The sequence below is a fragment of the Syzygium oleosum genome, unplaced genomic scaffold, assembly GCF_021117445.2.
Source record: "Syzygium oleosum isolate NSW1041296 unplaced genomic scaffold, Sole_v2.1 Sole_v2.13, whole genome shotgun sequence".
NCBI lineage: Eukaryota > Viridiplantae > Streptophyta > Magnoliopsida > Myrtales > Myrtaceae > Syzygium > Syzygium oleosum.
Window position 1 is genome coordinate 3,868,344 of NW_026607497.1, and position 18,931 is coordinate 3,887,274.

General features: G+C 40.9%; 3 protein-coding genes across 4 annotated transcripts; 1 reads left to right on the forward strand and 2 right to left on the reverse strand.

The window, feature by feature from the left end:
• Positions 1 to 1,646: 1,646 nt before the first annotated feature.
• LOC115675058 (fatty acid desaturase 4, chloroplastic-like) lies at positions 1,647 to 2,780 on the reverse strand. Its single transcript, XM_056316870.1, has one exon. It carries the CDS (start codon positions 2,718 to 2,720, stop codon positions 1,815 to 1,817), a length of 906 nt encoding a protein of 301 aa, XP_056172845.1. The 5' UTR covers positions 2,721 to 2,780; the 3' UTR covers positions 1,647 to 1,814.
• A 1,349-nt stretch (positions 2,781 to 4,129) lies between these two features.
• Positions 4,130 to 9,491, forward strand: LOC115675047 (uncharacterized). The gene is made up of 7 exons (XM_030597644.2): positions 4,130 to 4,648; positions 5,798 to 5,938; positions 6,027 to 6,392; positions 7,583 to 7,828; positions 8,390 to 8,482; positions 8,665 to 8,865; positions 9,052 to 9,491. The coding sequence occupies exons 1-7, from the start codon at positions 4,319 to 4,321 to the stop codon at positions 9,265 to 9,267; spliced, it is 1,593 nt and encodes a 530-aa protein (XP_030453504.1). The 5' UTR covers positions 4,130 to 4,318; the 3' UTR covers positions 9,268 to 9,491.
• A 2,230-nt stretch (positions 9,492 to 11,721) lies between these two features.
• On the reverse strand, positions 11,722 to 17,232 carry LOC115675055 (probable disease resistance protein At4g27220). 2 transcript variants are annotated; one of them, XM_056317037.1, is made up of 6 exons: positions 16,918 to 17,232; positions 16,462 to 16,806; positions 15,680 to 16,231; positions 15,327 to 15,389; positions 12,019 to 15,213; positions 11,722 to 11,862 (listed from the first exon to the last, which is right to left on the reverse strand). In XM_056317037.1, exons 2-5 carry the CDS (start codon positions 16,799 to 16,801, stop codon positions 12,020 to 12,022), a joined length of 4,149 nt encoding a protein of 1,382 aa, XP_056173012.1. In that variant the 5' UTR covers positions 16,802 to 16,806; positions 16,918 to 17,232; the 3' UTR covers positions 11,722 to 11,862; position 12,019. The 2 variants fall into 2 exon arrangements, with proteins under 2 accessions (XP_056173012.1, XP_030453522.2); XM_030597662.2 differs by having other exon boundaries at positions 16,462 to 16,817.
• Between the last annotated feature and the right edge of the window lie 1,699 nt (positions 17,233 to 18,931).

Sequence of the window (18,931 nt, forward strand, 5' to 3'; positions counted from 1 at the left end):
AATTATGGCAACAAAAAAAAAGGAAAAGCTGATGATGTAACATCTATAATTTAGGGCATTTAGCCTAAAAGATAGGGGATGAATATGTTCTATACGTCATCATCGATTCATAATCTAAGAGATACTGAGATCTCGGACTGCTTTCGGAACACAGAGATGTTGATACCTGCGCTTTGTAGCAGCGAGATGGATATTTGTGTCGTACAAGGAGCGAACTGAGTCAGAGTTACGCGATTGTCAATCGTAGTGCTCTGCTTGTGGGACAGTGTCGTAGTGGCGGGACAAAAGGAGCGTGTGCTTGGCGGGAAAGGGTTTCCACAGACTAAGAACAGCCACCAAGCCCATGGGGCTGGTCTATTTGCCTAAAAGATGTCTGGTGTTGCTCCGTTTTGTGGATCTTTTGGGCCTGAATGCAAAAGATGAGCGTGGACAGAGAACTGGGCTCTCGCGACCGAAGTTCGACATTGCCCGAAAAGAGACTTGAGAGTCACTTCTGATCTCCTCCTTCTGCAATCGCAACCGAAGCTGAGAAAATCTCTCCCCAGTCTTCTCGGAATTCACAAACCACGAGGAAGGTGGGAGAGTATAGCTGACCTACAAGATTTTAAAAAAAAAACAATAAAGAGAGAGAAACTGTGGGATGGCAAGAGATGGTGAAGAAGGCAAAGATAAAAAAAGGGAAGACAGGAGTGGAGGGAAGCTACTCTGTGAAGCTTTTATCAGAGCCAGGTTTCGATCCTGGGACCTGTGGGTTATGGGCCCACCACGCTTCCGCTGCGCCACTCTGATTTGGTGATAGCTTTCTTCATTTTCTATTACTTATACCATATATCTGTCGTTCAACTAATCCGTCGTGGCTCGCTATAAAGCTTAATTCCAGGGTGATCTCAGCAATGCTGGATCCATTATAATGTACTCTAGAAAGTTCTCGTTCTGTGAATAATGTTCCAAGATTCATTTGGGCGTCCAGAGCTAGTGTTCGGCATGAATAATCTACTTCAACTCTCCATAGAGAGATTTAGAATCGGGAGCTAATGTTGTAGAAGTTCAGGAATAAAGTCTTCTTTGTTCGTTTTCCTTTTGATTCCCTTTCGACCCCATGCTGTCGATAGATGCCATCGGCACTTCAAGGCCTTCTTGTGGTCATTAGACTCTATTTTTCAATGTCATTGTCCCCTTTTACATTATCTGTTTTGCCATACTCGCTCCTCAAGCTAAGCAACGGTGATTTTCCAACGTCACCTATGTGAAGATTGACGAAGATGGGTGGCGTTGCAGTTGAGATCCTAAGGTTTCCATTTGCTACTCAGTCTTCACGGTAACGTTGATTTTTCCCATCATTTTCCTCAAACTCGGAGATCCTAAGGTTCTCATTTGTTATTACAAATGCTGAATTCCTAATTTGAGTTGTTCAAAACCTGAGGTGCATCACAAGGTCAAGAGTTGATCCTTCTGGCCACGGCACGCTCCTAGGATTTTGTTGCTTGTTTCCTTACCTTGGAATTCTTATCCCGAGTTTGTGGCTATAACCCAAAACAGGATTATTCAGTTTTTACATTTCACGCACCCTGAAGATCAAATATCGGAAATTCCTCGTAAAATGGTCATTGGAATTCGCGTCATAAATCAAATCCAATGTACAATAATTATGAAAAATATAATCAAATGTATATTACTGGCACGTTTGGCACATTTGTCACTAAACCTTTCCCTATGAGATAGAATTGCTATCCGCCTAATCGAACGATTACAGTGACTTGAGACTCAAAAAGTCAATTGCCAAAAACCAACATGAAAAGGAAGCACATCAAGCTTCAACTTGATGCAAGTCCCTCCTCAACATCCTCCATCCACTCGGAACTCGGCTCGCTCCAGGACCGCGGCCTCAGCCCGAACTTGAAGAACAGCACCATCTCCAGCACCTCGAACACCTTCCGGTCATCGAGAAACTCGTTCCAAACCCCGCTCACGATGCAGTAGTTGTTGTTGTATGGCGCCCGGTGATGGGCCGCGTGCTGCGACCGCGACACGAGCAGCCCGAGATCCTGCAGTGCCACCACTGGCGGTGGGAGCTTGCTCTTTGTGCTGTGGGCCCACGAGTGGAACTGTTGGCTGAACATGATGCAGCCCGAGCACGCGGCCGCGAATCCGAGCATCGTTGGGTCGTTGCAGATGAGGTCGATCGGGCCCACCACGAATGCCACCGCACGAGCCAGTGCGTGGAGGTTGTTTGCCGGCTGGCGCCTGGTGATCGTCCAGGGCCACTTGTGGTGGCCCTGGAAGGCATCTATCTGGTTCCCGAAGACCGGGGTCGACACGTCGCCATAGTTGTCGATGCCCCAGTGGTAGACTCCCGATCCGAGGTCCGCCAGGACGTACCCGACCGCTCCCGCCAAGATGGGCTCGGCCCACACGTGAGACTCACCCGAGGCGATTGCCGACTTGGCCAGAGCAACCAGCACGGTGGTGCACCCGCAGGCAAGCCACGCGCGGTGGCCCCACGTGGATTTCAACGTTGGGTCGTCGAGTATCGGGCGGGTCGGCGATATCGGCGGAGCCGGAGCAGTCAATGGCCGCGGCTCGACGGCGAGTTCGGCCGGGTTGGGGCGGGGCTTGGTCGTGGTGGCTGCCAAGCAACAGACGCGGCCCTTGGGGACGTAGTGAGCTCGTTCATGGATCACCGAAGAATGAGGCAACTTGTGATGAAATGCGACAGACATGGAGGCTGCTGTGGAAGAGAGAAACCATTAGAACAGAGGGGGCGAGAGATGACATATATAAAGTCGGAATAGCGGCCATGGAACGATTCAGTGGAGCGAAAAGACTTGTGGAGGGGAATGGGGAGGGTTAGATGGAGTGGCTCGGACTGTGCTTGCGTGGTCCTTTCTAGGACTCAGACTCTCTCGTGCGAATTCGTGCCGCACATTCTTTCTACACGAGCCCCGCACAGGCACGCACAAAAGTGAATAGAAGAAAATAAGAAAACAAAGGAAGAAGCCAGAGTTTGATCTCGCTGTCTAACGACGTCCGCTGTCCAGCCACTCTCCTGGCTTTTGAGTGGTGTACTCATAGAAGCCACTCATCGTTCGACGCTTTTGAGGTGGTGGTCCATGGGAACCATATAACTTTTGATTAGGGAAAGGAAAAAGAACTTGAAAAATGTAGTTTTGGCCGGGGGTGAGCCGTTCCAGAATCGGTCCATGACCTACTCTATATATCTAGAATCATGGTCGGTTCCGAGGGTTTACTCAGATTCCACCTGTATTCTTATTTAATAATCATCTCTAATGAATACCAACTGACCGCAATTCATATTTAGACATACGAAAAATAAGAAACGTTAATAAAGTAAAAATCTCAGTCTTGGATATCGTCGAAAATGAAGGCTCGGACTAGTGGTTCTAAATTACAAACTCATCGTCTAAATACCGCAAGATTACGTGAAAACATAGAATAAGAAAAACACAGATTTATTCAGGAACCTAGAACTTGCCATGCATACTCTGGAACCTGGAACCCAATCAGTTTCCATCGATCCAGTTCTCCGATTCCCGGTTCTACCCTGAAACCATACTCACCCCTAATTTTGGCCATCAGTTGTTTAATAAATTTAACATCTTGCTGTCCATATTAATCAATTTGGTTGATCCATTACGAAGCTCCAAAAGTACAGTTGGAAGAATTATGGAAGCGGCCAAGAAAAATTCACACCCCCCCCTCTTTCTCTCAAGAGTTCCGTGCGAGATGGAGCTTCTGGTAGGAAAACCGGAAGAGGAGTGAGGTAAAAATTGACCCGCGGGTAGCGATAGTGATAGACACAGGTTAGGAAGAGGGGAGGATATTCCTGAGGAACTTTTAAAGACAGACCAGAGAATATCCGGGTCCCGAAGCATCTCCCACAAGGTTACATCCTCTCCCGTGGGGACCGGTATGAAATAAGAATACCCTTCACCTATCTCTAGAAAATCCAAAATGTTGTTCACCGTGAATTCAATACTCAATTACAACGGGCCATTATTTAGGATTTTTGGCAACACAATAACAAGTTTTAGACATTAATATAGCAGTGGGTATAATAATATGAAGACACGGAATATTTTCAGCTCCAGTTATGCTTCGATCCGGTTTCGTAGTTTCTTTCAAATGGGCCAGCGCACTAATTGCCAAGCGTCCAAGGACAATCAAGGCGATTTTGCTCCTCTTGCCCTTGATGTATAGTTTTGATACGTGATCCTGGTCAACGTGGAGACTCCGACGGAGTGGACTGCCACTGAGAGCTGTGACTCTCTCCCTCTCTCTCTCTCTCTCTCCCGTTTCCATGGCTTCTCGTCCTCCGCCATTTCTGCTTCTTCTTCTTCTCTTCCTCTTCGCGCTCTGCTCTTCCCTGCTCAACCCGCGCTCTCGAGCCGCGAAGCTGCCGTTCCACCCGGAGGACGTGCTCCCGCTGCTGCCGCGGCAGCTCTCCTGGCCCATCCTCAGATCCCTCCGCCGCCCCGTGGACCTGCTGCCCACCTTCGTCGGCGCGGCCTCTCCCTCCAACGGCTCCTCTCTGGAGTGGAAGGGAGCTTGCTTCTACGACAACGCGGCTTGGCTGGAGTTCCACAACAAGACCGGGAGCGAGTTCGGGGGAGGCACGCTTCACATCAAGGTGCGGTCTTTAGCTTCGTCGCGTTGCTTTTGGCTTCGTCTCTGTTTGGTTTTTGAGTGCGGTTCTGGAAGATTTTTGGGGGGATTTTGAGCTCGTGGTAGCTGAGCACGAGCTTTTGAGGTTTTCTGGTAGACTACTATGTCGGGTTTGGTAAGATGTGGAATGGAATGGAATCGGGGAAAGGAATGGACTGGAGTGATGATTCCCAATCTTGGTTCTTGTTTGGTGTATAGTGGGAAACGGAGTGGAATGGAAATCCTTGGGTTTGAGTGGGATTCTGGAAGATTTTGGGAGGTTTGAGCTTGTGGCGGTTTGGTGATGTGGAGAGATGGTCACTGTTCACTAGCTTTTGAGGTTTTTCGAATCGATTGTTAGTGCTTATATCAATTCGCTGCAGTTCGATTTTGTGATGATTTTGGGAGATGTGAAGTTGTAGTGGTTTGTTGATGGGATCTAATGGCCATCGTTTGCCAGCTTTTCGCAGTTTCCGATTAATTCTTGGTAACTTTGGTGCTTACTTTGAGCTTTCTATCTTGGCTAATTTGAGGTTGATTTTTCTAGTGGATTCATAATACTGAACTGGATAAGGTTTCTATCTACTTATGGTATTTTTTCTTACCAACCAAGGCATTCAGTCATACCATTATGTATAGAGTTGTGAAAGAATGTTGGAGAATATCCTGCTATGTTTGGGCCATGCACTTGATCCCGATTATTCTTCTTTTCTCATTTTGCTTAATTGTGTTGGAATCTGAGTCACGGAATTTTTCAGTTCTCACTTCAATATGTTTCTAGTGGATTTTGTCACTTGCTGAGGTTTCTTTTCTTTTCCTTTCTTCTGCTTGTTTGTACTTGATAAAGCTCCACAAATTGGTTGTACATGGTCGGTCACTTAATTTTTTTCTGTCTAAGTTTCAAGTGGTTGAAGAAGGATTTAGTGATTTGGTTGCTCATACAAGTATGGTTGCTTCGTGTGATGTAAAATTAAATTATCTTATGGTGGTAATTCCAGTCTGGGTGGGTACTACCCATTGGTTTCTGTCTCATGTTGATAGTCCTTGTTTTTGCATTTGGTTCTGCTGAATATGGAAACTAATGACTAGTTGTAGGTATCCGGCTTGTAACCATGAGTTTGGATTGCTCATCCAGGTCAGCAAAGCCCACAGCTGGACATGTATGGATATTTATGTCTTCACAACCCCATACCGTGTCACATGGGACTACTATTTTTTATCTCGCGATCACACATTCGAGTTTAACGAGTGGGAAGGAAAAGCTGAGTTTGAATATGTAAGCTGCAATTATCCTTTTCTTTTCTGGTCTTGCATATGCATATTGGTGAGTTGTTACACTTGGTTTTCCATTATTCTGATTACAGGTGAAAAGTAGAGGAGTGTCAATCTTTCTTATGCAAGCCGGGATGCTAGGGACCCTTCAAGCACTGTGGGACGTGTTTCCCTTGTTTTCAAATACTGGGTGGGGGGAGAAATCTAACATTGGTTTTCTCAAGAAGCATATGGGAGCTTCATTTGAGCAACGTCCCCAGCCCTGGGTTACAAACATCAGCGTTGATGATATCCACTCTGGTGATTTCCTTGCAATTTCAAAAATTCGTGGGAGGTGGGGTGGTTTTGAGACTCTAGAGAAATGGGTCAGTGGCGCATATGCTGGTCACACAGCTTTGTGCTTAAAGGATTCTGAAGGAAAGCTATGGGTTGGTGAATCCGGACATGATAATGAACAGGTAATTTGGCCACAGCCATGGGTTGGTCATGCATGTAAGTGTACTTCTCATTCAGTCTGAAGGGCTAATTTTTATATTCACTCGTGCCTAGTGGAGAAAAAGCCTTTTGAGGAAAAGGATTACTTTGAGATTGTTTTTAAGCATTTTATCTATTCCTCTTTGTTCTGTGTTTTCATGCATCGACAGATTGCTTTTGATGTTTGACATTTCATCCAATCTTTCTGCCTGCTGCTGTCCCTGCAATTGTAATTGTGAAGTAAAGTTTTAAACCAATTGCATAGACACAATATTAATATGGCTGTCAGTTGATGCCAGTCTTTCACGAGAATTGTCCACATTGTTCCTATATGGGGATATCCAGCCGACAAACGTTCAAACATCTCAAACACCCCCACCAGTTGTTTGAGTTATTATTTCTCCACCTCCTCCTTAATTCCCTGTGCTTATCTGTCATTCATTTTTGAACACACTCATACAACACTGCTTTAACGTCCTCTGATTATCGAAGGGTTGTCTCGTACAATTAGAGAAGGACAACTAGGCTCCCTGCGGTGTTTCTATTACACGTCATAGGGTGGACCCTTAGGTTTCTGGGGCATTGGATTCGAATGCAATCACTGTATGGATGTAACTTTTGTCGAATCATGGACTTACTCTCACAAATATGGTTTCCATTGAGATTGTTCCATTTTGCATCTTAAATGTGCTTTAGTTATAGCCCCATGTGCTTAAATCTCCTTGCTCATCTTATCTTCTCTAATTAAACAAGTCTTTCCTTTCTGTGCTCCTGTAGAAACTTTTGACTGTAAGAGAGGATGAGTAAGTAAACGATGACATGCTGCTTCAGGTTCAGGATGAACTAGAGCAGAAAGTATTTAGGCTCCTACTAGAAGCTTTATTGTGGCATCATCATATTTGTAACATAGCAAATACAGTGTGCCTGAACTGTTTCTATTGAACTTCAAGGCCATCTATATACACAACATGGCAACTTACTGATGATGATTATAGTTAGAATTCGATGAAATGACAACCTTTACTTGAGGCAGACTTTGATTAACCAATTTAAGTCCATAATTGGGTTGTTGCTACTTGCTCTGCTCCTTTGTGTTGGTAAAGGGGTCAGGTGCTGCAGAAGTCCAACAAAGTGTTGGGATAATGCAATTTTTGTTTTGTTCTTATCCTTGCAGGGAGAAGATGTCATTGCTGTGCTACCATGGGGTGAATGGTGGGAGTTTGAGCTTAACAAAGATGACTCAAATCCCCACATTGCATTGCTTCCACTGCATCCTGATATGCGAGCCAAATTTAATGAGAGTGCTGCATGGGAGTATGCACAGAGTATGAATGGGAGACCATATGGTTATCACAACATGCTTTTTAGCTGGATAGACACTATCGATGCAAATTATCCACCACCATTGGATGCTCATGTGGTACTGAGATTGTACACATGCATATGTGTTTATATCTATCTTGTGGGTGCATTCAATTTGTCTTAGACAATTTTTCTAACACTAAGGCCTTGTGTTACTTCCAAGGTATATCTTTAGATGGCTTGAGATTCTTAGATGCTGGATATGAAAGAGTTTCTGCTTCTCAACCTGCTAAACAGTAATTTAGCCCTACTTTGATAGACCCTGAAATATAATGATGCTGTGTGTCAAATCATATCAACGCAGTCTAGTTAGAATTAGACAATCTTGCCACAAAAGCCTAAAAACTGAACAGTGATCTCGCCAAATAGCATATTAGCTTGTGACTCTATTTAGTGCTGACATTATGGAAAAGAATCTGACTTGGTTCGACAGATATTCATGTTTATAGCCTCCTTTATGATACTAAGGCAGCAAAATAGTAAACTTTGTTGATTTTTTCTTAAGAATTTCTATCAGCCTGACTGATGATGCATGTAATATGCTTGCCATGTGGGATGCATTCTTCGCGGAATGGGAGTGTGGTTCACTCGTTTTATAGAAAGCATTGTGGTATTGTAGGTTGCTTCTGTTATGACAGTGTGGAACCAAATGCAACCAGCCTATGCTGCGAACATATGGAATGAAGCACTGAACAAGCGACTAGGAACAGAGGTACCGTCCATTCAATTTGCAATTGTCCGTGTGAAGTTATGCATCTTGTTTTGCACACTGAGGTGCAGCTGGAATCTATGTCTCTCGAATGACGTTCAGTTAAAACATGTTATATGGTTTTAATTACACTGTAATCACACTTATTTTACTTAATGGCTACCTTGCAATTGTGTTGCATACAGGGCTTGGATCTTCCTGATCTATTAGTCGAAACTGAAATGAGGGGGTCTTCTTTTGCTGAACTGCTGACAATTCCAGAGCAAGACGATTGGGTATACAGCGACGGGAAGTCCGCCTCATGTGTAGCGTTCGTTCTTGAAATATACAAAGCAGCAGGACTCTTTGATCCAATTTCTAGCTCCATTCAAGTTACAGAGTTCACTGTAAGTGCGATCTGATTGACCCTAGTTGGGTTCTCTTTCTGACCCTAATTCCCTTACTATGTAGAGATGGATATCACTCTCTTCGGAGATTGAGAGAACTATAATCTAGTTTGCCCATCGAAGTGTGTCTTTTTGTTGTGAGGAGTCCCATTTGGCATTTTGTGAATAGCATTGTGTTATATGCAGATAAAAGATGCTTACTCGCTAATGTTCTTCGAGAATAATTCAAGCCGCTTGCCTAAGTGGTGCGATGATGGGGACGACGTTGAGCTTCCTTTCTGTCAAATACGAGGTAGGTATCGAATGGAGCTGCCAGGATACAATACAATGGACCCGTACCCTCATATGAATGAGATGTGTCCATCTCTGCCCCCAAAATATTCCAGGCCATCCGATTGCTAGCACATATATCCTATGATATGCATAGAGCTTTGTATATTGGTAGGTGATTCCATCAGATTGTAGATTATGACTGCATATTTCCGTAGAATGTGTAGTAATGGTTGCACGGATTCAGAAATTTACTTATTCAAATTTCATTTGTTGATATGAACCCATATAACATGTATAAAATTTTTGTATAATGTTATACTGATACTTTGTGCAAATCAATCGTTATATTATCATTTGGTCTTTCATTATGTTCTATTTTAATTACTGTGGGAATATCTAAATTTGGTGTTTACTTTCTATCATATAATGCAAAGAGATGCTCTTTTTGTTTAGGGGTTCTCTTAACTTCTTCCGGGAATGTTTATTTTTTTTATGAATGTGAATGTATGTATAAAATGAAATGATTTATGAATAAAGTAAATGTCTAAGCACACATATAGAGGAAAAAGAAAGCTCAAGATTTAGTTTTAACTTATATTACCTGGTAAATGTCACTAGTATTTTTTTTTTGGTCGAAAAATGTTACTAGTATAAGAGCTATCTTTACGTAACTTTTTTCGAATTATCCATTTTGTTGAAATCATTTATGTACATATGCACTTTTTATGGGTAAACTGCTAGAGAAAATTAGATATGGTACTGAACAGTTTGAATGATATTCATTAGATACTAAAAGAATAAATCTCTTTTCATGACTAATAAATGAAAAAAAATCAAACTGAAAATTTTCAATAATGACTTTATCTTGTTTTTGTCTCTTACTTCGAGTTATATCAATATTAACATATTACAGAAAATAATCTTAGAGGGAGTCACATACTTTTATTAATAATAAAGCAAATCTATGGCCATTTCATTCTCAAACTTCTACAACAAAATTCCATAAAAGCCCATGCATACATTTGAAAAACACTATGATCACACATAACTATAGATGGGCAAAATCATTATCCATGAATTTCTCACCTTCTAAATTTATATTTAATATAATCACTAAATATTCCATAAATCAATCAGCTTTTCTTTCACGATAATTTAAATTATATCCTCAAAATAGATTGAAATATCTACTTGCTATTTTATTCTTCACTAATTTAGTATTATGCTTTCTTTTCTTCACTCGCAACGTCGTGTGTTTTTTTTTAGTATATAATTAAGTAATTACGTAAGTACTCTTCACATGTTACATGTTATGAAAGATGAAAATTCAGAGGGTCCATACAGGTCAACTTGTGGTGAACTCTCTTAGGAATACCATCTCGCTTATACAAGCATTAGATTAGATTGATCGTTCATGTATGTGCGTCCTGCCATGGTTTGTTGCTTCCCGATCTTCTTCTCGGGTCAGTTATTCGACATTTGTTGAACAGTTGTCGGAGTGAAGTCCAATGACTTGAAGTGAAAGGATCAAACAGGGTTGCTTGTCCAATAGTAATAAACACTCTAAAGCACTTTCAGACAAAATGGAGTTAAAGCGGTAACAAGGTATTGTCACACTTAATGTAGAATAAACGGGTGCTCAAAGAGTTACGGACACTTGATAAATATAAAATAAAAGAAAAAAGGAGTTAAAAAAGTTACTCGCGGCAATTCTTTTTTATGATTTTTTCAAAGAGTATTGCCAACTGTCTAAGCTTTTACTCATTATGCAACAAGTACTCTGAATTTTTTTCTCTTTCTTTTTTACAATAAATGCCTCAACTTTTGAAAAACTCAATATGAGGCTTCATTTTTGCTGATGTGGATTGTTTAACTAGGTGAAACTGAGGACATGGGCTGCCATGTTATTCTTTTTTCCCGAATAAAATTTTTTTACCCTTTTTTCCTCATTCTTTTCTTTCATTTTCTCCTCCGCCTTCCTCATTCGGGCACCCAGTCTAGCTGCTGAACCATTGAAATGGATAAAAAATAACATCGACTTCTTGAAATTAATGACATTTTATTGACAATGAAACAGTCCAGTTTCGATTTTTATATCTCCTAAAAGAAATTGAGTCTTTGACGTTCATTTTTCTTTTTTAAGTGTCTATCAAGCACTCGATGCACTTTTGTTGGGACGCTCATAGCCAATGCCATTTTTCAGCTCATATATGAACACAATTTTCAGTTCACTTTTCTTTTTTATAGTCAATTTTGACCACTTGCTTTGTGATTTTCTTTTGCATGATACCAGGGACTGGCATCTTGTTCTCTGACCAATGGAGCATAATCGCGTAGATAGAGATAAATACACAGATTTAGACATTTCGCACCTGAAATATGCAAAAATGAAGACAAACTAACTGCTCACAAGGATCTAATCTGACAATGAAAAAAAGAAATGAGAAGGGTTGCACAAAGCATCATCTTTGGTTCAACCGACAGTCCTCAATTAGTCCTTGGAGATAACTCATTTCCATTACAAAATAAAATATGGGACAGCATTCAAAATGCACAATATAACGTCCCTTTTGGCAACAAAGGTTGGCACATGGAAAAAAGTAAATTCACATGGCAACCTGAGTTTGCAGGAAAGCATGCTCGGGTAAGTCAAATAGCTGCTGAAGGCCTTTCGGCAGGCTTTCTTCAAAAGCAGCATAGCAGGAAATCCTTTGGCAGATAATTCTGCAAAAGCCACTGTTTGTTCAGGACGAGGAATAAAAAGGAAAAATAAAGAAGACACTTTCTTGTGACATCGGAGAACTGCACGACTATAGAACGAAGAAGCTACATCTTTGTAACGAATTTTAAGAAGTGAAGGAAATTATATCGATAACTCACATTATTGGGACTCATCGCCACCTAGAACACAGGTTCTGCCGATGAAATGGAGATAAGGTTGAAGAATAGCCTGAGCATTGGGAGGATCCCACATCAACGTCTTCCACTTTTCCTCATCTTCCACCTCAATATTCGGAAGGTCCTCAATATCACGTAATCGCAATTGCAAAGGAATTCCCTTCAATTCTGGGCATTCGGACACATGCATATCTTCCATGGAATAGCAAGTTATTGGGACTTTACATATGCTCTTCAGTTGGGGTAGATCGTGTAGATACAATCGGTTCAGCTTTGGGAGAGAAATTGGAGACTGGAAGAATGAAGGGGTGTTGTTTACGGAAGTCATTATGCTTCCTTCTTGGCCTTGTCCCGCTCCGCTTATCATCTCCACCATTCCTTTGCAACAACGGACATGTATACTTTGAAGATTTTGAAGATGGATTAGCAACTCATGCGGAAATAGCTTTCTCATGTTACCACAACCTCGTACCCTAAGAGATTCAAGAGAAATCTCTTCAACTGGCATGTGTTGGGGAGGACCTCCGATTATCTCCTCCATGTTATGACAACCGGATACGTTAATATCTCTCAAATTAGGGAAGTGGGACAGCCACTCGGATTCCACCACCCTCTTCATTTTATCACACCACCAAACAGAAATCACTTCCAGACTAGGGAAGTCTGGGGGCGGATGTGGTGGTGGAGATGTAACTGCCGCTGTTATCCCTATCATTTCCTCACAGTCATTTATTGCAATCTTTCGTAAATGCGGAAGGTAGAATTTAGACCCATGCCCAAAGAGATACTTTAGTTTCGGACATGCATATATATCTAAAACCCTGAGGCTTGGGAAGAGGAGAGGGGTAGGGGTTGGGGCAAGGGAGTCATGGATGTTGATTACTTCTTCATCTTGTCGTCCGCAAAGCACCCGCAAGTTATCCCATATTCGTATGATTAGCTCCTCAAGGTAGTCAAGCGGACCCATGCCAGACAAATTTGTTATACTGTTGCAATAACTCCCTGTAAATTTTTTCACATCTTGGGGAATCAAAATACAAATGCCAGTGCTTTCCCCTTCCACGCTCACAATAGCATGACTCCACTCAAGAATGTCGACACTCCTCCCACTCCGAAATCTAGCATCATCACTTACTTCCACATGCAACATTGATTTTTTTAGACCCACGTCGAGCTTGTAATAGCGAGAATTAATACTCTGGTTAATAACCCTCACACATTTGTTGAAATCATCCACATCTTTTAAGTAGCATTCAAATGTCTCCAATGCCCCCAATTTTGTAATGTATTCAATTACTGCCCCAACTTTAAGATATTGCAAGTCTAGCAAACCCCCCAGTGTTCCTTTGGGTAATCCCCTTATATGTGTACCGGTTAGGTCTAGGTATCTCAAATTCACCAACATTTCCAAACCCTCGAGCGCTTCAAGACAAACACAACCATGAGCGTCCAACTTTCTTAAAGATCTGAGCTTCCCTAAACAAGGAATACGACGCAATTCCCCACATTTTCTAAGCAATAGTGCCCTCAAATTTACCAAGTTTGAGATGGAATTTGGAAGTTCTCTCAATTTACAGTTACTCAGGTTTAGAACCTTTAGTCCCCATAATTGTTTGAAGAAAGAATTAGGAATGACCACATCCCTCAACAAGCTTCTATTCAATAGAAAAGTTGATAGCTTAGGACAATTTGGTGACATATCCAACGGAAATTCTCTAATGTCATTGTGCATCAGAGAAACTTTCTCCAAAGCATCCGTCCAAGATTCCTCAAGTGGAATCCTCATCAACCCCTTTCCTGCTTTTATAATGGAAGTTGCACTCATGATGTGCAATGCCATGTCTCTAATCAAATCGTGCATCTTCATCTCTTCCTCATAATTTTCCAATAGGCAAACATTTTCTAGTTTGTTCAGTATGGTGAGGCCTCTGTCATATTGTCTCTCCCTTGTATTCAATCCACCAATCAATCCTTGGTCAATAAAGAATTCTATCAACTCAAACTTATCGATCAATTTATCTTCTGGATAAAGTGCACAAGATAAGAAACACTGTTGAACTTCATGATTACCAAGGCGATCATAACTGAATTTTAATTTCATTAAGACCTTCTTTTCCATATCTGTTTGCCCCATATCCGATTCTTTCAATTTCACCAAGTAATCCTTCCATTGAAACACATCAGTCACTCCTCGCATGCTTCTTGCTATCGTGATGACTCCAAGCGGCAAGCCTGCACATTCTTTAACAATAGACTTCACAACTTCTTTAGTTTCCAAACTAAGTGCCACTTCAGATCTGAGCTCCTCCATAAATAAACTTTCTGCTTCTTTTTGAGATAGAGGTTCAATTTTTACCTTCTCTTGACAGAGCATCTGGCAGCATACATCGCAAGATCGAGTGGTTAAGACTAACTTAAATTCATTTGCTATAATAGGGATTCCCACCTCTTCAAGATCAAAGCGTTCCCACACATCATCGAGGATCATTATCGACTTCCCTCTTTTGGTTAAACAATCGGACAATATTGCTGCTCGTTTCCTCACATCCTTTTCTTGTGGAATGTCTAATCTTAGTGCCTCGCAAATGTTGTCCTGCAACTTTTGTGTGTTAAAATCTTGTGACACAGTAATCCACAACACATTGTCAAAATTTGCTTTTTCGAGAAGTCTATTATGTATGTGTACCATAATAGTCGTTTTACCAACACCCCCCATTCCATAAATGCCTAATCTGGATATTTGATTCCCTACTAGGTACTTCAAAATCTTTGTAGTATTTCTCTGAAATGCCTCTCCCACCAACTGTCGTTCTAACAATTTACTGACTTTGGTATCTCTCACCTCCAATAGTCCTTTTGGGAATTTGCCTTGTCTCATAAGGTCTTCTGCTTCTCTCATCAATCCTCCAACATGCAACTGTTGATTTGGTGGCAAATAATCCTCACTTGCTGCTTCAGTACAATGGGAAACATTTCTAAGCTTCTCCACATCCACCAACCAATTTGCAACTTCCATTCTTGGCTTTTTTAGGGCTAGAGATGCAGCAAAATTTAACTCATCCCTTATGTCAGCTTCTCTACTATAGAGTCGTTTTAGTTTTCTTTTCAAAGCTCTGTTCTCTTCGAAGTTGTTGTCTGTATGTGGATGACTCGTCATTGGCGCACCCTCGTTCATATCTAATTTTGCAATTTAAAAATTCTAACTGTTAGAGTCTACGATAGCATTCTTGCTGCCTATATAGTTCATATCTATCCAGGCCGATTGCAATTCAAAAAGCAATTTGAATTACCTGCATCTGGTAATCGATCATACTGGACTGATAATGCCCCTGCTGGTGCGCCTTTCGGCATCCCTAATTTATAAGCCACAGCTTCATGCATAAGACTCTAATCAAAACATTCTTACTCCCCGTAACAAAGCAAAATGGGCTTTATAGAGAGACCAAGTGAACGATGAATTTAATATGGATTTTGTTAATAAATGCTCTGGCGATACTTGTTCAACATCCAATGCATTGTCTCTCTTATATTATGTGTAATCAATGCATTAGGAATAAAAATATTTCCTTATTAGGTATATCTAACAAGTGTGATGGGGCACTCATTAACAAGACCCATTTAATAGAGGTCGATAATTTCATACCTTCTAATGTTGATGGGCCTATTGTGCTTATGATATCCTCTGGAATCTGCAGAGGGGGATTTAATGGCTCAAAAACAAGAGGTTCATTGAAAGGTTGTGATGGAAATAGTGGCTCTATTTCCATGGAAGCCCGTGGGGGAGATAAACCAGTGCCATGTCCACACTGCCTGTGAAAGCTCTGATCTGGTTGATTAGAATGCTGGGGAGTGTTGGTTGTGGCCATGTTAATGAGTTGAGTATCTGATGCAATGGGACCAGGCAAAATGGACCCCTGTAACTCATTTTGGAAAATGTTATCGAGGAACTGACGGTTTGGTGATGGCAATGGCGCACTTGGTTTCTGTTGTGCATTTAATGTCCCAAGGTCAAGAGACTCGGTAAAAAGAGTCGACAGTTCGTTTGGCGAATTAAGTAAGAATGAGTTTGGCGGAGGAGATGCACTAGAGTAACTTGTTGCGCCATCCAATGGGAGGTTTGCGATGTCGACTGCCCTCTCCCCCTGCACCATCTCTTCCATCCATCCACGAGTTTGTGGTGTCAAAGGAGGCACACCTGGTGATTGATTGAGATACACGACGGCATTAGTCGGATTCATATAGCTGGCTTCATCAAGAAAATTTTGAAGTTTAGGGCGCAGGGAAGCTGGTTGCTTTGGCATGTTGTGAATTGGATGTTTAGTCATTAAAAAACAAAAGTAAACTTAAAATCATAACTAAGATCAGATCAATCAGTTTTTACTTTACTAAAGTGCCCGTTTTCTGTGGTAATTAGGAATTGCGTACCTTGTGGAAATTGTAAATTGGGTCCTTCCCCCACATTTGGCGGATGGGATGTGCTGGTCGGAGCTGCTCTAGCATTTCCTTGTAGCCTTTCCTCAGATACACCTCGGTCGCTCGAGTCCATCACTCTTGTAGCCATCAGTGCGACTTGGGCGTCTGCTCTTACATTAGCATCAACTCTTTCACATGCTTTAATACCAAAGCCTCCAATTCCAGCCAAGTGAGCCTTGATCCTTATAGCCCCTCCACCATGCCCCTTTTCGCAGAAGTTACACCTCCACTTGCTATTATTTTCATTCAGGAACATCACGTACTTCCGAAATGGATCCTTTTCTCTAGGCATCGCCGCTGTCAATATCCTCCAAGAAGTATTTTAATTAAATAAGGATGCTCAGTTGGAGGGGCTTTATTTGATTCGTACAAATGGAAGATTGCAAAGACGAAGATGAAGCAACATACCTGTTAGGACAGAAAAAGAAGATCTAGATGCATCTAAGTGGCAAAGAAGCACATCAAGAAGCAGAAATAAGTAGCTGTTCTTGAGATTCTGAAGTACTGGTCAGCATCCAGGAATCCAGCAAAGAGTCTTTCTTTCGCTGAAGGCGTAGATCCAATTCCTAAAGAAACAAAGGCAAAGGCCTGCAGTTGTAAATGGGAATTAACAGCTTTTGGCAAAGAATCAAGAGGAACTCTGCCATAAGAGACAACACAACAGTTGCTAAGAACGCACACAGGAAATGTCTGTCTTTTCTTAATCAGTTAATTATGTTTATCTATGTGTGTGTGTGAGAGAGAGAGGAGAGAGAGAGAGAGAGACTTGGAATTGGTCAGAGTCTTGAATTCTGATCCACTGTGGAGAGAGAGAGAGGGAGAGACTTGGAAAGTTGGACTTGGTCAGAGAGTCTTGAATTCTGATCAACAACACTGTTGAAAGTTTGCTTTATTTTATTGCACTGTACTCCAATCATGAACCCTTGCCCACGTTAGCATGTGCAACTGCAATTGCCATCGCTATTCGCTTGAGCTTAGATTATTAATTTGTGAAAGTTTAGTGGATTCCTTGTTGTACCAAAAGCTGTTTCAACTAAAGTTTTGTAGCATCTTTAGCCACTTGAATTGGAAACTTAGGTGCTACATGGTGGCCCAATGGAGAATTGGCATGTGGCCCATTAGATAATTGTCCTCGCATGCTTTCACTTTTTTTTAAAAATATATTTTTCTTTTTCATTCTACAACTATAACCTATTACTAAAATAAATAAAATTGATTTTTTCCCTCTTTAAAGATTTGTTTGTTTTTGCTCCACCTCATGTAACTATGACTTTTCTATTTATTTTTCATCCTTAGAATCTACGAAATAATATATTTTGAATATTTCAATAGATTGTTAGCATTATCCGAATTAACCCCATGCATGAAAATTTTGAACATCCGAATATATTATCTGTTTGGTCTTATTATTTAATATATTAAACTAAATAAAGAAATATTGTTAACCAAATAACCTAGAAATTTAATGGATTATTGCTAGATACGTAGTCGGTGTTAAGACCTCATTACACATTTACCGTGAATGAGTGACACGTGTGTTTGGAGTTATCTTTGTAAACGAATTCTTTCATGTGTTGACGCCTAATCGTGAAAGTGCAAACTATTTTCTACATCAATAATCAACCTAACAAAATCTTAATTTAAAATAATGCATGGACAGTTGACTTGTGGCCCATAGATGGCCACCTCATGTTTTCACAATTTTATATCCTTTATATTTCATTTCTAAACACTAACCTATTATCGACCAAAAAAAAAAACACTAACCTATTATCAAAATAAAGAATTATTTGTCTATTTATATGGATGCCGCTCCACCTCAAGTAACTTTCACCTTTTTTGAGAGACAAGATCAAATGAGATTTCCAGTGGCTCCTTTTCTTACCCTTTTTCTTTTCCTTTTTGCCAATGGGCCTTGATAATCATAAGTGAACTCAAGTTCTTGTTTAATCTATGAGGTGCTCACTCGTAGTTGGTCTAATTGAGTTTTAGAGGGATTTATTTAGTACAATATTCGAGATTTGATATATTAAGATGATTCATAACATGACGTGATGGGATTCTATTGATTTTTCAAGTATATCTATTGATTAAAAATAAACACTTAGGATTTACCGTATTGTTTTGTAAAGTCATTTATGACATCAATTTTTTTTATTGCCAGTATTACTTGCAAATTTACTTCGCCATGCTCCAATAAAAAAAAAACTCAATTTTTCCGTTTATTGTTCTGTTCAGAATTCCGTATCATACCAATTAAGGAATAAAGTCACAGAGAAAACCACAAACCGATTGGGAAAAAACAAATAACCACGAAAGAGCATGTAATTTATCTTCTGGAAGGTATTAATATTATTTAGGTATATACCCTAAAATAATTTCGATTAGTAAAGATTATGATGTCAACAACATGGACGGTATA

Excerpts from the sequence above, each read along its gene's own strand:
- LOC115675058 (XM_056316870.1), bottom strand. The coding sequence starts at position 2,720 with ATGTCTGTCGCATTTCATCACAAGTTGCCTCATTCTTCGGTGATCCAT.
- LOC115675047 (XM_030597644.2), top strand. The coding sequence starts at position 4,319 with ATGGCTTCTCGTCCTCCGCCATTTCTGCTTCTTCTTCTTCTCTTCCTC. Across the intron at positions 4,649-5,797 it reads GAGGCACGCTTCACATCAAG|GTCAGCAAAGCCCACAGCTG; the intron begins GTGCGGTCTTTA and ends TTGCTCATCCAG. Across the intron at positions 5,939-6,026 it reads GAAAAGCTGAGTTTGAATAT|GTGAAAAGTAGAGGAGTGTC; the intron begins GTAAGCTGCAAT and ends TTCTGATTACAG.
- LOC115675055 (XM_056317037.1), bottom strand. The coding sequence starts at position 16,801 with ATGCCTAGAGAAAAGGATCCATTTCGGAAGTACGTGATGTTCCTGAAT. Across the intron at positions 16,232-16,461 it reads CAATTTACAATTTCCACAAG|GTGTGCCTCCTTTGACACCA; the intron begins GTACGCAATTCC and ends ATCAATCACCAG. Across the intron at positions 15,390-15,679 it reads AGGCCCATCAACATTAGAAG|GGATGCCGAAAGGCGCACCA; the intron begins GTATGAAATTAT and ends CTTATAAATTAG.